Source organism: Triturus cristatus, chromosome 12, assembly GCF_964204655.1.
Source record: "Triturus cristatus chromosome 12, aTriCri1.1, whole genome shotgun sequence".
In the NCBI taxonomy this organism is placed as follows: domain Eukaryota; kingdom Metazoa; phylum Chordata; class Amphibia; order Caudata; family Salamandridae; genus Triturus; species Triturus cristatus.
The window spans coordinates 9,072,207-9,088,685 of record NC_140595.1 but is presented as its reverse complement, the minus strand read 5'-3'; the positions used below and the strand labels follow the sequence as shown (position 1 = coordinate 9,088,685).

Below are 16,479 nucleotides of genomic sequence, written 5' to 3'. Positions count from 1 at the left end.
AAAACCCAAGCCGTTTCAGGGTGGTAAATTCAAGAGTTTCCCGTTAAGGATGGCTGGTAGCATGCATGTTTGTAGTGTGGCCTGAATGGGAAGCGCAAGTTGAGTGTGGGACATGAGGTCACGAGCAGCGATTGAACCTCTCAGATTGGCGTGAAGAAGTATTGTAAGATGATCTGTTATCTACAGCACAACAGTCTCTCTTCCTCTGCATGAGCCTGGTCTTTACTGCTCTCCAGAACTGAAGCTGGCTGTGGATCATCTTCATTGTTGTCGGGAGTGACCTGTAGAGACTGGTCATCTGGACCAAGAAGCAAGTCCTGCTGGTGCCAGACTTCTGAAGGAAGGGTTGGTCCCGAGCGGATCCAGGCTGGAACGCAGTGGGAGCAGTGTCCTGGTTTTAGTTGGTGGTGGGGCAGGGGGCTCACTGCTGAAAGTACCGTGGGAAATGTAGAGAGCCTTCGGTGAGGTGCGTCTTCCCATCAGCCACCAATGGAGAGCTTTCAGAGCTGGATGTATGTGGCCACATGTGTAGGCATAGCCTGGCAGCTACATTCTGGAGTTTGTGCAGTATGAGAGGGGTCCCCCTGGTACACTCTGGTAGATGTGACAGGACTAGGGTGTTAGTGGCCAGAACCCTGTGAGAAAACTCTAGATTATTGAAGATGTGTCACCAGGCTTCCATGATGTGGATGGCACTTTTGATCACTTGCTTTAACCGAGGTGCTGGAGGCGGGCTGGAGTTCATGGCCATTCTGAGGTTCCTCCCCTCCATGGCAGTGGTTTTGGATGTCTCGTATTTCGTGAGGCCAGATAGTAGTAGGATGATGCTTTGTCCAGGTACCACAGGTGAGAATCTCATTGAGTTACAGGTAGCAGACACCGGTTTCCTTCTTGGAGGTATTGGTGTAGGGAACATGAGTCGAGGTTTGTTGGATTTTCCAGCTTTAAGGTGAGCTGAGTCACCTGTAAAGATTTGATTGATTGATGAGTTTCATTGAAGCACAGAGGTAAGCTTTGAAGAGGAGACCGTGTCAAGTCTTTGTGCAAAGTAGGAAGACCTTCCTTCCATGATGCTACAGACTTAGTAGTACGATATGTGGATGCTGAGTTCTGTTTGGTAGGAGGAGTGCTATGGCTCTGTGTTAACAATGACCATGTGATCATCCCATATGGCGACTTGGGTAGATCCCATGTTACTTCCTGGGCCAAACCTGTTGGGTCGTCGAAGGAGAGGCTGTACTCTTAAAGTGAAGCAGCGAGAGAGATACAGGTGGGCGCTCGGGACTAGGCAAAGGCTGGTCCATGCATGAGTGATCTCTTGGAGCTATAGCCTTGACCAAAGAGCTCATGGTGCAGTTCAAGGTCCTTTGGTCAAGCCCAGCCCGAGTGTGGTGGCTTCACCCTTTGATTCAGCCACTGCACACTGGATGCATCATGCGGCCCTTGGCCTTGCCCGCACCCATAGACCCTGTCTATGCTCCACTGGACACAGCCAAACACCATGGCTAGCCTATGACCAAAGAAGCTGCAGCCTGCGTGGGTGCTGGACGCTTACCCCGGAGTATTCGCTGGGTATCGGGTCCGCGGACTCATAGATGTGTATTTGCGTCACTCTAAATTTCAGAGCCTGCTGGAAAAGAAATATTGAACTTCCTGTAAAAATCTGTGGAACCCTCACTCAAACTTCTGTTGGGAGGTAAGACTGTCTTCCAATGAGGCATCCCCATTTCCCACTGCTGGGAAGGGAATGGTCTACCTAGCCCACTTGCAACTACAATAGTGTTTACCATACGGTTTGCAGCCCTGACTGCGAACTGTATGAAATGAGATGGGGCCAGCTCTTCAGCCCTGAAAGACTGTTAGGTTCCAAACACACGTAACTGAAATCCTCAATTTCCTCTTAGTTAAGGATATGTTATCAGTTTAAATTGCTGAACAGGAAGACCGCAGATCTGCAACAGCACATTGAAGTAGCCGGTCTCTGCACATACCAAGTTTAGTGCCATTATTTTCATACTTTGCTTTGGCTCGTTGTCAGCTGCCTATAGAAGCTAAAATTGAGAATCCATATATAAGGACCTTTCCTAAGCCCCTGCCAACAACACTTTTTAACCAGTACTGTACCCCACCCAATCTGCAAAAAAAATTGAAAGATTGAAAAAATGTCAGTTGGGACGTCTTTTGAGAAGCTTTGTTGAACTGCTTAAGAGTTATTAGCAAGACAAAAAATAATGATTCTGCTACTGTAGTGACCATACAGCCGTAGCTGGAGAGGTAAAAGTCACCTCCTTTGTGGATATTTTGAGTGGAGTGAGTTTTTTTTGTTGGTTTGGCGCAGGAATGGTTACTAGAGTACATAGAGTAGCTTTTAACCAGCCTGGTAGGAAGGTGTGAGGAAGAGGTATTTATGTATGACGACTGGGATGGGGGCCATTGAAAAATACCCTTTGTTGAGGATAAAGGAAAGAAATAGTGGGGACAGGATGTAATGTAAATGTGTTGTACTTGTAGAGCGCACTGTTACCCTAGGGTGTCCTGGCGCTGTACTCATACCGCTGTTGAACCCTTCCTGGCTTTTCCCTGTGAAATGTCCACTCCTGGGCACCCCCAAGGTGAAGCCAGGCATCCCAGCGCTGTTGGGGCCGTTGTGGAGATTAAGCAAGCTATTGCCCAGAGTTTCAGAGTGGGACCCATGATTAGAATAGGCACCGAGGCGAGAATTAACAGGTCCGAGGAAATTGAGCCCAAGACCCGCCGAGGTGGGAATGGAACCCTGGTCCCGGGCCAGACCTCTGCATCAGGGTCTGCCGCTCTAACCATTGAGCCACACTTCTCCACAAGTCTTTGGCATTGAGGGTCTTGGTGTAGAAGGAGTAATGTTAAATAAATCGTTTATCAATGTAGCTGATCTAACATCCATAAGCAGCCGGTGAGACAAACGGCCGTTTAATTTGGGTCTGTGAGCACAGGGTGAAGGCTTTGGAGCACTCGCTCCTTTTCTTTGTGGAAACTTGTCCGTTTGAGTTCATGAGCAATGGGAGGTGCAGCCAGTTCTTTTCCACTGCTGGAGCCCTGGGAGGTCTCTTAAACATAATCATAAAATAGGTCGACCTACCCGAACTGAAGCTACAAAGGCATAAGGAGGCTGGTGCCACAGATTTTTTGAGTAGAACAAGAAGAACTTTTGGGAAGTGTTGTAGGAACCTGGAAATAAGCATGGCCCCCTAGTCCTTTTCAGGCCCTTCTGCTGATCGGTTGAACAGCACCCTTGTACTGCTAGTAAGAAGGCGCCTGGGGCCTAGTTGGCACAGTTCTCATGGGCGTGTCACTGCTTCGAGGGACTGGACCCCAGGGTTTGTGCAGTCTTGGGTGGGTTGTCAGCGCTGCAGGAGAGTCCTAGATGTGATGCTGGGGTGCAGTCTTTCATGTCTCTTCGTTTCTCCCTCCACAGGTGTGAAGACCTGGATGTGCCCTTCTCATTGGACCTTCTTTGGCTGCACTCAAGAGCGGTGCAGTGACCTGCTACTGAAGGGCTGAGCAGGATTCTAGGGACTCCTGGGATTACCTGAGCCACTGGTGGCCATGTGCAGGACTCTTGCCACAGCTGGAAGAAGCCCCTTCAGGGTGTGATTGGAGCTGCTGCTGGTGGCACCCCTGGTCCTGCTGGCTGCACCAGTGTTCCTGTTGATTGCTCCCTTGCTGTTCCCTTTTCTGGAGTTTGTCCGCTCCTGCCACATGTGCACATGAGACACCTGGGCCTTCCTCCACTCGCTCCTGTAGTGGCATCAAAAGCTGGAAGAATAAGGGAGGAGGAGGCCCAGGCCGTGCGGCAGTGCCAGCCTGCTGGCCGCCCCCGAGCCATGAAACTACAAGCTGTGATGGAAAACCTGCAGAGACAGCAGCGAGCCCGGCTGCAGCAGGAGCTTGAGGCACGTCAGCAGCAGGAACTGGAGACCAGGCAACCGCAGCAGGAACTGCAGACCTGGCAGCATCAACAGCAGCCAGAGCCGCAGACTAGACACCCGCTGGCTCAAGAACTGCTGGCTAGACAAGCGGCACAGCAGGAGCCGCAGGCTAGACAAGCGCCACAGCAGGAGCCACAGACTAGACCAGCTCCACAGCAGGAGCTACAGAGAGAACAACTTGCGCCTCGCACCAGCCCATCCTCCGCTAACCAGAACTACTCCCAACCAGGCCACCCTGGAGGGCTGAACCTTTCCCTTGGAAGCAGAGGTGTCTCTGATGAGAGTGAGCCAGAAGCGGTGCGAATCCAGCGTGCACAAGTGGCTGCCTTAGCTGCTATGAGGGCAGCTGCTGCAGGACTCAGCCAGCAGTCCAGCCCGGGGGTGTCAGAAGAGAGTCTTGGCTCCGAAGATGACGAGCAAGACAGGGACTCCTATGCCGAGGACCGCTTACAGGATGGGGTGTCCGAAGAAGACGAGGATGAGCGGTAAGTTCAGGGCCTAAACTGGGGCGGGTTTGGGGTACAACTTAAATTGCAGCATAAATCATGCCCACTGACCCTCTTACAGAATCTAAAGATGCACCTCAACATGCAGTCTCAACTCTTGCTGCATCATAGAAAACTCACAATAGCGCTGTGGAGGAATTTCGTTTTTTTTGGTGTTGTACTGCGTCATCACACTTGAAATAGTGACCTACCACTCATCACGAAGATCGCATTGGCTCAGAAATATCACCTCAGCGGAGTCCATCATTGTGAATGTGCACTCACCTTGATGATATTTCGGGAGCCCTTGTCGTGTTTTTTGATTTTCATGTAGATCGGTATTTCGGGGGTTGATAATGTGAAAGGCAACATTTTGATTTGTTTTTGTTGCACGCCAAAGCAGCTTTGACGTAGCTACTGAGCACTGGTTGAGCAGAGGAGGGAAGCTCGAAGTGCTGATCAAAGGTGGGTGATGGTAAGGCACTTCAGAGAAGGGAAGCTCGGAGCTGATCAAAGGTGGGCGATGATAAGGCTCTACAGAGCAGAGGAGGGAAGCTCGGAGCTGATCAAAGGTGGGTGATGGTAAGGCGCTACAGAGCAGAGGAGGGAAGCTCGGAGCTGATCAAAGGTGGGTTATGGTAAGGCGCTACAGAGCAGAGGAGGGAAGCTCGGAGCTGATCAGAGGTGGGTGATGGTAAGGCGCTACAGAGCAGAGGAGGGAAGCTCGGAGCTGATCAAAGGTGGGCGATGATAAGGCTCTACAGAGCAGAGGAGGGAAGCTCGGAGCTGATCAAAGGTGGGTGATGGTCAGGCGCTACAGAGCAGAGGAGGGAAGCTCGGAGCTGATCAAAGGTGGGTGATGGTAAGGCGCTACAGAGCAGAGGAGGGAAGCTCTGAGCTGATCAGAGGTGGGTGATGGTAAGGCGCTACAGAGCAGATGATGGTAAGCTCGGAGTGCTGATCAAAGGTGGGCGATGGTGAGGCGCTACAGAGTACTGGTTGAGCAGAGCAGGGAAGCTCAGAGTGCTGATCAAAGGTGGGTAGTGGGCCATAGAGCACTGGTTGAGCAGAGGAGCGGCGTATTCGAGGGCTACCCTACCCGCTTCCCCGGTGGGCGCCCGCAGCTGAAATTGATCAGCTATGCCGTAGACACAGCCCTGAACATTGGACCTACACCCAATACGATCCTGGCTTCTGGTGTGCCTCCATCTGCTTGTTTCTCCCGACCGTGGCCGTCTGGTTTGATCCGCGGAGGAGCGTTGATCGGAAATGCCGATTGCCGGGCGGCCCGCTTAAGATACATCTGCAGTTTGCGGTGGCCTAAACAGATTTCCAGGCTGCGGCGCCACTCTTGGTTGGAGGGACCGTTGTATGCACCGGCGCTTGTGGCCTGGACTCGCATGTCCTCGCGGAGGTGCGGTGCTCGGCGGCAGCCTGGGGCGTGGTGTGCCTGCGGCCTGTTAAGCTGTCCGGCCTGGTTGATAGCTGCATCCTGGGCGATTATCGGCGTTCCTGCTACCCTGCCTCGCTGTGCCCTCATGAGAGGTAGCTGCCTATCTACAGTGTGAGGTGAGGGGGTCGGCTGCAACCTGGAGCATGGTGCTGCTGCTGCCCGTTGCGCTGCTTAGCCTTCGGGACTGCTGCTGTTTGTGTGGGCATCGGGATTAATGCTGCCTGATCCGGTACCTGCCCGTAACATTACCATATTGCCTGCAGCAGATGGGAGGAGGGGATTTGCGGCGTTCTGGAGCGCGGTGCTCCAGTTGACTGATTGTTGCCTGGACCTGTGGTTATGGTCACGCTCTGACTTTCGTGCTCCAGCTGCTTTGAGTGTCCGCCCTAGCCATTGCTGCCTTGCCTACGGTTTGTGTAGCGTGTTTGGTATGCGCTGCTTGATCGGCTAGGGTGAAGATGCTCCAGGTGCGGAGAAGGGGGGCACCTCGTAAAGCGGTGGAGCCAGCAGAATCAATCCCGATCAAGCAGTGCCTGACCCTAAAATGGCGGCGGCCAGGCACCTGCATTGCAGCCTTGTGAAGGGGCGCCCTGCTTTAGACTTTTGCTCGTTGAGGTGTTGCAATGCCATTAGACCCTCTTACAGGGAATGCCTTTCTACACCTGCTTGACTCCCTTAAATGGCCCCCATAACTATGCCCTTGTCCAAAGCACTCCTACTCTCCTTGTTTGGGATGGATCCAGCATCTTTGCCCTGGAGTCTCAGAGACCCCTCTTAGAGAGTCCACAGTGACAAGGGTGTCATACATAGTGGAGGACTGAGACTGGGCCCCCTTACCACTGGGAGCCGTCTCCTACCCTGCCGGATGTCGGACACTGTGTTCCTGCTGGGTTTCCTCCCCTCTCCCCCACCTCTTCCCTCCTTCATTCCTCAGAGTGTGCCTGTGACCAAAGCACTCCTCTCCCCTTGTTGGGTAGGGATCCAGCATCTTATGCCATGAAGTCTCAGTGACCCCGCTGAGAGAGTCCACCGTGAAAATGGGAGTCACACACAACTGAGGACTGAGAATGATCCCTGTCCCACCCAGCCGGACGTCAGACACAGTTACTTCCCAGTCTCCACACTGTGTCCCCTACCCCCTCCACCTCTGCTTCCCTCCTTGATTCTTTGGCTACCTCCTCTTTTCCCTTCCTCTCTCCCCTGAATTTCTCTCCACCGGCCTGCTTTGTCTATCCTTATGCCTATGCTCCGCTTAATTCTCCCTCCCCTCTCCCTTTTACAATACCCCCTTACCCCTCTACATGCCATTAACCTAAGAATGTAACTTGTAACTGTTGTACCTTTCTGTAACAATGTGTAATTGGTAACCTATGTAACTCTCCTCATGTAAACCTCTGATACCTCTGGGTCTAGCCAGCGCTATATAAAACTCAAGTGAATAAAATAAAACTGAGCACTGGTTGAGCAGAGAAGGGAAGCTCGGAGTGCTGATCAAAGGTGGGTGACGGTAAGGGGCTACAGAGCAGAGGAGAGAAGCTCAGACTGCTGATCAAAGTGGGTGATGGTAAAGTGCTACAGAGCACTGGTTGAGCAGGGGAGGGAAGCTCAGAGTGCTGATCAAAGGTGAGCGATGGTAGGGCACTACAGAGCACTGGTTGAGCAGAGGAGGGAAGCTCGGAGTACTGATCAAAGGTGGATGACGGTAAGGGGCTACAGAGCACTAGTTAAGAAGAGGAGGGAAGCTTGGAGCTGTTTAAAGGTGGGTGATAGTAAGGCGCTATAGAGCAGAGGAGGGAAACTGGGAGTGCTGATCAAAGGTGGGCAACGGTAAGGCGCTACAGACCACTGGTTGAGCAGAGGAGGGAAGCTCGGAGTGCTGATCAAAGGTGGGCGACGGTAAGGTGCTACAGAGCACTGGTTGAGCAGAGGAGGGAAACTCGGAGTGCTGATCAAATGTGGGTGATGGTAAGGCACTAGAGAGCAAAGGAGGGAAGCTCTGAGCGCTGATCAAAGGTGGGTGACGGTAAGGCGCTGGTTAAAAATGGGGGCAAGAGCAGCAGACTGTGTTTAGAACAGGCTCCTTTCAGGATGGTTCACCATGAACAAGGCAAACGAGACACCAGAGTTGACGAAGGGTCATGGTGTTGGGAATTACCTTTGTGTTGGGGACCCCGGAGTTCCTAAATGTTCCAAGACCTAGACAAGACACCGTGGCATTACAAATTTCTGTACGTAATGCCCCCCTGGGTGCAACGCTTATTGGCCATACTCGCTCGCTTGAGAGTTCTCCAATGGTGGACAGGCCCCTGCATTGGAGGGAGTGCTTGTGCATGAAGGTGGGGAATGGGATCCTGAGTATGTGAATAAAAATCACGCGTCTATTGGATCAACCTGTTTCACCCAGAGGCCCTGGAACAGGGTCTATGGCTTTCGCCAGGACAGGTATCCCTACTTTCCAAGTCTAAAATCAATCGAAAAAGCAAAAAGCAGCAAGCCTACTCCTAACCCCTAGTCTTCTGCCCTGCTGGAGACAAGTTTTCCTGTTCAGTAGATCTGAGAGGTCCCTAGTGTGAGCTTAGGAGAGCCTCATGGAGGACTACAGCTAGGTCAGTCTTGTAGTCACGCATTCGTCAAAGCTCTCCGCCTGCTGCTGCTGCAAGATGAGCACCTGTATCCTCCCAGCGTCAGCATGATACCCAGGGCTGTCCTGTGTGTGAGGCCATCCCTTACAGGTGTCTGTAATTCCCTGGTCCGTGCTATTTATTAGACATTTGTGGGTAGTTCGAGAGGCTTAAGCCCTTTGTTAACTCTTGTCTCCTTTTCCTTTTTCGTGGTAAGTTTCTTTCCTTGACGACTTCCCCCACCCCTCCCCCTTCACTAAGGGGATTATAGAAGACTTTTAGAGTTGGTCATTCTAGAGCCAAAGTGTGCCAGGGATTTCCCTATGCTCTCGGAGGAGCCGGTGGTGCGCTAATGGCAGCAGCCACATTCTTGCTTAACTGGGAGGCTATATATAGTCTTATGCAAAAGGATCCTTGGAGCGCAGACTGCTCGGTGGTGCCTGCAATACCAGCCAAACGTGTAGAAATTAGTAATCTAACGAAAAAGTCAAGTATCTTTTGTTCAAATGTAACACCACCTGTATAACGTACCACACAGTATAATCCATGATGGGTGACGCATGACCAATGGTATTGCTGGAACATAACGATACATGGGTTCCTCGTCCAGAGTGCTCACTGAGCGGTATAAGATCATACTGAGACCTTACTCATGGAGTATGAGCAAATCGATCCCAAGCTGTGCTCCTTGAGTGTGTTATATCCAAGCTTTGCTCTCTGCAGGTACGGATAGCATATCTAAGCTGGGCTCAGTTCATGTAGGGACATTATACTCTAGCTGCACTCGCTGCATGTGCGGACATTTTACTCGAGCTGTTATTGCTGTGTGTAGCGACATTGTACCAAAGCTGTGCTAGTGCGTGTAGGGACATTGTACCCAAGCTGCACTCGTTTGTGTGTGTGTGTAGGGAGTTGTACCCAAGCTGCGCTCGTTGCATTGAGGGAATTGTACCCAAGCTGCGCTCGTTGCATTGAGGGAATTGTACCCAAGCTGCGCTCGTTGCATTGAGGGAATTGTACCCAAGCTGTGCTCGCTGCACGTAGGGACATTGTACCCAAGCTGCGCTCGCTGCACGTAGGGACATTGTACCCAAGCTGCGCTTGCTGCACGTAGGGACATTGTACCCAAGCTGCGCTTGTGCGTTTAGAGAATTTACCCAAAGTGCTCTCTCTGCACGTAGGGACATTGTACCCAAGCTGCGCTCGCTGCACATAGGGACTTGTACCCAAGCTGCGCTTGCTGCATGTTGGGACATTGTACCCAAGCTGCGCTTGTGCATGTAGGAAATTTACCCAAACTGCGCTCTCTGCACGTAGGGATTTTGTACCCAAGCTGCGCTCACGTGTAGGGAATTGTACCCAAGCTGCGCTCATGTGTAGGGAATTGTACCCAAGCTGCGCTTTTGGGTGTGGGGACATTGTACCCAAGCTGCGCTCTTGGGTGTAAGGACATTGTACCCAAGCTGCCCAGGTGGGTGTAGGGACATTGTACCCAAGCTGCGCTTGTGCGTGTATGGAATTTACCCAAGCTGCGCTCACTGCGTGTAGGGACATTGTACCCAAGCTGCGCTCACTGCATGTAGGGACATTGTACCCAAGCTGAGCTCATATGTGTAGGGAATTGTACCCAAGCTGCGCTCGTGTGTAGGGAATTGTACCCAAGCGGCGCTTGGGCATGTAGAGACTTTGTACCCAAGCTACGCTCATGTGTGCGGGGGGCATTGTACCCAAGCTGCGCTCTCTGCATGTAGGGGCATTGACCTCGAGTTGTGCTCACTATATGTAGGGACATGTAGGTACATTGTACTTAAGCTGCGCTTGTTGCATGTAGGTACATTGTACTCGAGCTGCACTTGCGGAATGTAGGTACAGGTCAGGACATCGTACCCGAGCTGTGCTCGTTGTATGTAGGGACATCATTCCCAAGCTGTGCTCATGCGTTCCCAAATTGCACTCACTGCATGTAGGAGCATTGTACGCAAGCTGCGCTCGCTGCGTGTTGGGACATGACACTTAAGCTGTGCTCCCCAAGCTGCACTTACGTTTAGGGGCATCTTACTGAAGCCGTGCTTGCTGGGTTTGAGATCGATACCCAAGCCATGCATCCTGAGTGTGGAGAGATTATGTACATACCGGCCTCGCTGAGTGTGAAGAGATCATGCTGAAACCTTGCTCGCTTTGTGTGAGATCGTACCCGTACAGTGCTCTCTTGGTGTGCGATCGTATTGAGATGAGGCCAAGGCCTTGGTTGCAGCACTGAGGGATGTGGTAAAGCCTTGGTCATGTTCAGCGTGTGTGGGCCTGATCATGCTTTTGTTGTGCTGTAGGAGTGTGAGCTGTTCATACCTGAGCCTTATTTTTTTATTTTTTTTTATGCATGGCACTCATAATGTCTGGGCCTTGCTTGCAGAGTGTGTTGAGATGATAAAAGTACAGATTGTGCACACTGGGCGTGGTGTAATGTCCACACTGTGCTTTTGGAGACAGAGGAGGTGGTTGTGCCAAAGCTGTGACCACGCATTAGGAAATTGTGAATAATACCCTCCCGTGGTCTCAAAGATAGAGTATATCATGCTCCGGTTGATGTCCAACCAGCGGTTACCTTTTTATGCAGTGCAGGCAAGGGCCGGGCTGCAGCGTGAAGACCTCAGGGTTTGATAACGTAATGTCAATGAACTGATGTGTTCCTGATTGGCTGTTCTTGGCCTGCTTGCTTGACATTTGCTTCTTTTTGACCAGAAAGCGCAAGTGGGATGAGGATGACTTTGAGGAGGACATGGAGGAGGACTACGATGATGATATGGATGAAGGGCTTGTGGTGGATACTGGGAGGCCCGGCAGGGGACCAGTTCTTGACCTCAAACAGACGCCGCAACTTTACAGGGCCGATGCACCAAGGCCGTCTGGCGGACTGGAGCGCCTCTCATCCGGGCTCCCTTCTCTGGGACACTCTCAGCTCGCTCCTCAAGCTCAGGACCATGGGGACTGGACATACGAGGAGCAGTTTAAACAGGTATTTGACCAGTCTATGTAAGGGGACTGTACTGCTGTGTGTGTGTGTGTGTGTGTGTGTGTGTGTGTGTGTGTGTGTGTGTGCGCGCGCGCTGTTAGCTGCACTAGAGTCCAGTATGACGTAGGATTGACCAGGGATTCTTCTCAGCCATTCATCTCATCACCAGAATCATGGTTCCTAATTACAACTGCGGCAAGTGCGTGGGATGACTGGTGACGTACGACAGGAGTGTGGTCGAATGGGGTCAGTAGCATGAATTTATATTTGGAGAATGTAATGTTTGGGAGATGCAATCGTTAGACTAGAAGAGTAGGGTACATACAGTGTTCTTATCGGTGGGGTGTTGTAGTGAGGCTGTAGGAGAGAGGGCGGTGTGAGGTAAGCTGTCCTTGATGTACACTGTGTAAGGGTGAGCAGGAGAAGACCTCCAGCGCAGGGATTTAGGCTGATGGTGGTGGTGCTCACGAGGGGATTGATTGAAGGATCTGGTAGCCGATGTTTTGTGGTGAGTGGTAGCTCCGGGGATGTGTGCTGAGTAAGAGGTACAAACTGTTGTGGGATGGAAGAGTCTGAAAATGTAAGTTAAGTTAGTCGCTGGTTGAGATCACCTTCTGCCTTGCAAGTGCCCGAATCGCAGTGACCGATTTGCTGGTCTATTTTGGAGCAGGTGGTGGGGCCTACTTTGTTTATCTCATTTTTGACGTGGTTAAAAAATTACCAGGTTGGAGCGTGACTGCGCCTTCGTTTTGTGCAAGGAGCCGCGGTTGGAATTGTATGCCATGGGAAGGGTCTCTGGTCCTGTGGTGATGGCCAGTGGGGTTTATGGATGAGGTGGGCCTCTGTCCAGGGTCTTTGTCCGAGGGCGTCTGTGATTGTGTACTGCGGTGTGCTTTGCTGGTGCATGCCCCACCCTGCTCGTGGGTTGTGATTCACATGCTGTGGCCTGGGAATGGTGGTCTAGCTGTTTTGTTGTTGGGAGTCTTGCACCACTCCAAGTTTGTATTTTCCTGCCTCGGTGCAGTGTGTGGAGCCGCGCAGATTATAGTTCCACCTTCTGCGGAGGGATACACCCTCTTTGTGGTGGGGTAAAGGGGGTCCTGAAGTGTTCTGTGACACCACTGCCAGATACGGACTGCAGCCTTTGCACTCTCTTCCTTGCTGTCGCAGCTTGTTTCTTTTCTGTGTAATTAAAGTGGCCTGTTGTGGTTACCAAGGTTCTGCAGCCTCGGTGGGGGTTGCCGCTCCTTGTTGTCCTAGGTGCAGCAACATTAACGTGGCTTCCTGTTCTATGGGCGCAGTTTAAACATGGGCTGGCTACCCTCCGCCCGGGCCTTGTCTGTGTGTTTCCTCCTTCCACCACGACGCGGTGGAGGTCCCGACAGCCAAATGTAGACCTCTCTGTGGGGCCGAGTGGCATGTGTAGCCTTCACAGGAGCCATCGTCAAACCGGTTCCTATCAGTGCTTTGTAAGTTTGGTGCACGGCTCCGCCCAACATGACGGAGCGGTACGGCAAAGTTAACCCCCCCCCCCCCCCCCCCCCAAAAAAATATTTTCAAAAAGCAAACTGTGTGATTTTGGTTACGAATATTAAAATTAAATAAAAATCCCCATTGGAATCCTCCCTGATGCCGGGGAGGGTGGGGGGCATTGGTCTGTTTTTACTGCTTCTTCCTGCCCGGGGTTGCCCGGCGGTTATAGGCTGGTAAACCATGGTTCGTGTCCGCCCGTCTAACCCGAGCGGAGCCATGTTGTAAATATGGCCAATTCACGGCTGCCCGGACTCCGGGCCGTCGGAGATGTCTGAATACGATGGCGTCTGAGCGCTTCCGCCGTCGCCAAACTGCGGTCCGCCCACTTTTGAATTTGGCGGGTGGAGCCCTGTTGTATGTATATTTGCTTTAGATTTAGAAATGATCTGCTGCTTCCGAAGATTTCCAGGAGGCGTGTTCCAGGTTTGCTGATACCCGCCGGAACGCACCTTTCACCTGTGTTTAATGTCTTCTATTACCAGAGTTCTCTTTTCTTTCTTGATCCGATCTCATTTATGAGAACAGCCCGAGTACCGCAGGTTGAAAAGGATGTTTTATCTTCACACGAGCCCCTCCCTCGAGCCGGGCCCCTTTAGTGAGCAGGTAGCCCCCCAGAGCTGATGCCCTGTTAGGAGCCCTAGGGTGGGGGCTGTCAGAGCTGCCCACCCTCTCTGATCTCCTCGCAGACTTTGCATAGTCTCTTAATTGGACAAGATTCAATGATGCTCAAAGCGCCATAAATATCTCTTGCGTACAGGAGGGTGTGCAGCCTTGGACAGCAGAGCTAGCCCTCGCAGGATTTCCCTGGTTGACACGCTTCCCTTTCTCCCGGCCTTTCCTGTTTCCCTCCAGAAGCTGTCTAATGATGTCACGTGAGTACTGGGAAGCCTTGAGTGCCGCACGCCTTATGTGGGGGCGGCGCTGCCCCCCCCCCCCACCCCCCCCCCCCACAGCGGAGTGTCTGGTAATGTATTCAGGGCCCCAGGAGAGGGCTCCACATCAGAGGACTGGGAATGGTGAAGGGGGGAGGTGGGGATGGTCCATGTAAAAAAGCCATGTATATCACCACAGTTAAATATCTGGCAAAGCTCCCGCCTACCCCTGACGCTGGCATGAGTCCAGAGCTTTGCAATGCTCTAGCAGAATGCTTCCAACAAAAGGTCAAATCGGAGTTCGAGTATTTGTGCAGCAGGACAAAGGTCCAGGCCAACTGGTGATAACACACTGACAATTGAACAAACTACCTCACTTATTGCCTCCACCACATCAGGCTCTCCATTACACCCCTGTTTCCCCCCCCCCAAAATTTTTCATATTTCCTCTGAGATTTTTAACTTTAATGCTCACAACAGCACTTTTTCCAGTGGACTGGAAAAAAGCTTCTATACTTCCGCTGCTAAAGAAACCCAATTTGGATGTCAAGGAGCCACTCAATTACAGACAGATTTCTAGACTTCCGTTTCCCGCTATAAAAAGTCCTAGAAAAGGCAATACATATCTAACTCTCAGCAGGAGCAGGGTAGGCTCGCACTGTGCGCATGTACACTGCGTAGGACTGTCTACCCCGGTGTGCAGGGTGCCTGCTCTTCAAGAAGGGTAGGCTTGCACGGTGCGCATGTACACCGTGTAGCACTGTCCACCCCGGTGTGCAGGGTGCCTGCTCTTCAAGAAGGGTAGGCTTGCACGGTGCGCATGTACACCGTGTAGCACTGTCCACCCCGGTGTGCAGGGTGCCTGCTCTTCAAGAAGCAGGGTAGGCTTGCACGGTGCGCATGTACACCGTGTAGCACTGTCCACCCCGGTGTGCAGGGTGGCTGCTCTTCAAGAAGCAGAGTAGGCTTGCACGGTGCGCATGTACACTGTGTAGCACTGTCCACCCCGGTGTACAGGGTTGCTGCTCTTCAAGAGCAGGGTAGGCTTGCACAGTGCACATGTACACTTCATGCAGCACTGTACCCCACAGCGAGCATGCTGCTCTATGCTGTCTGGCACTGTGCTCCATGGTAGGCCTACGCCATGTGCTTTTACTCTCCCTGTGTCACTGCACCACCGTGTGCGTGCTTGGCACTTTCTAAGTAGCACTGTGCCCCAGGTTTGAACTGCATGGAGGGCTTGTACCCTCCCTGTTCTACTGTGCACCACAGTGTGCGTGCTTGGGGCTTTCTAAGTAGCACTGCGCAGCAGGTTTGAACTGCATGGAGGGCTTGTACCCTCCCTGTTCTACTGTGCACCACAGTGTGCGTGCTTGGTGCTCTCTAATTAGCGCTCTGCCATGAGTAGCCCTGCGTGGTGCAGGTTTATTTCTTTCCTTCCATCTATTGTATTAATTTTTTAAGAGAACAAATGTAAGCCGCATTGCAAACACATCATACAATTCGGAACTCAAACCGGGCCCCAATACGAACACAGTGGAGTTACACAAGTACTTGTTTCTACCATGATCAAATTACCAAACAACCAGAAACATCAGTAATATACAATACAGTTTCATAACGCCAGAAATTGTCATGCGCATGCCCAACTAAAACGAGTGGAAGCAGCGGAGACGTTCACAGGGGTCTCAAATCTTCTCTCGCTTCCAAGTTTCTGATACATGTCCCAGATCATACTCCTGGTCCCATTGCCACCCTGTGTGCTGACTTCCACGAGGATACCCGCCTCTGCATGTGCTCATTGAAGCAGCATGTGCAGTAAGCGCAACGTTTCAGGGAACGCCTATGACTTCCAGGACATGGCAATCTGGTGTTTGAATAGTACGAATGCCAGGCCTACAAATCAGTGTATGTATTTCTCCTCCTTAGCCCTGGGGCGTATGCCCAACAGGCAAAATGTAGGAGTGACTGTGAGCGCTTCGACTAGTGCTGAGGTGATACCTCACAATCTCTACCCAGGCCCGTGCAAGTACCAGATATTCCTATAGCATGGTAAATGAAGCCAGCGTCCAGCAGGCCAAACCGTGGACATGCCGATGAGGCACCGAGGAACATGCACGTGATACGTTTCCGTGATGTATGTCTGGTGCACATAAACTGCGTGTAGCCGAAGCGCGTATTAAGAGGTACCCCTCAACCCTGTTACAGAGCTTGATCACAGTGCTCGTCTGTCAGAGGCGTTCATAAATCACCTGTCCAATGTTCAAGCACCCAAGTGTCCAGCTGGTATCATTGAGTCAAAGCTGTATAGAGGGCTGTTATGTGTCAGCATGCACCCTGTGGGTTAGGGCAGTGTGCAGTGGAAGAGCCAAGTGTGGATCAGCGCGTCCCCATCCCCAGTGTGCAGCAACCACAAGGTATATCTCAGTGTAAGTCGGGAAGTGAGCTGCAGCATTCGGAAAGGAGTCCCTAAGGTACTATAAGAATGTCCCCTCCACAAAGAGGTTCCCCTGTAGCGCTGGCATTTGCCACAGAGGAAT

At 51.9% G+C, this 16,479-nt stretch overlaps 1 protein-coding gene across 2 annotated transcripts in view; it reads left to right on the top strand.

Annotated features, from left to right (window-relative positions):
• ARID3A (AT-rich interaction domain 3A) overlaps positions 1-16,479 on the top strand; it is a 211,397-nt gene that overhangs the window by 17,524 nt on the left and 177,394 nt on the right. For both annotated transcript variants that reach the window (XM_085638946.1, XM_085638947.1), the window contains exons 2-3: positions 3,452-4,450; positions 11,264-11,537. In XM_085638946.1, coding sequence (XP_085495072.1) covers positions 3,744-4,450; positions 11,264-11,537 — 981 coding nt within the window. In that variant the 5' untranslated portion in view covers positions 3,452-3,743. The remainder of the gene's footprint in view (positions 1-3,451; positions 4,451-11,263; positions 11,538-16,479) is intronic.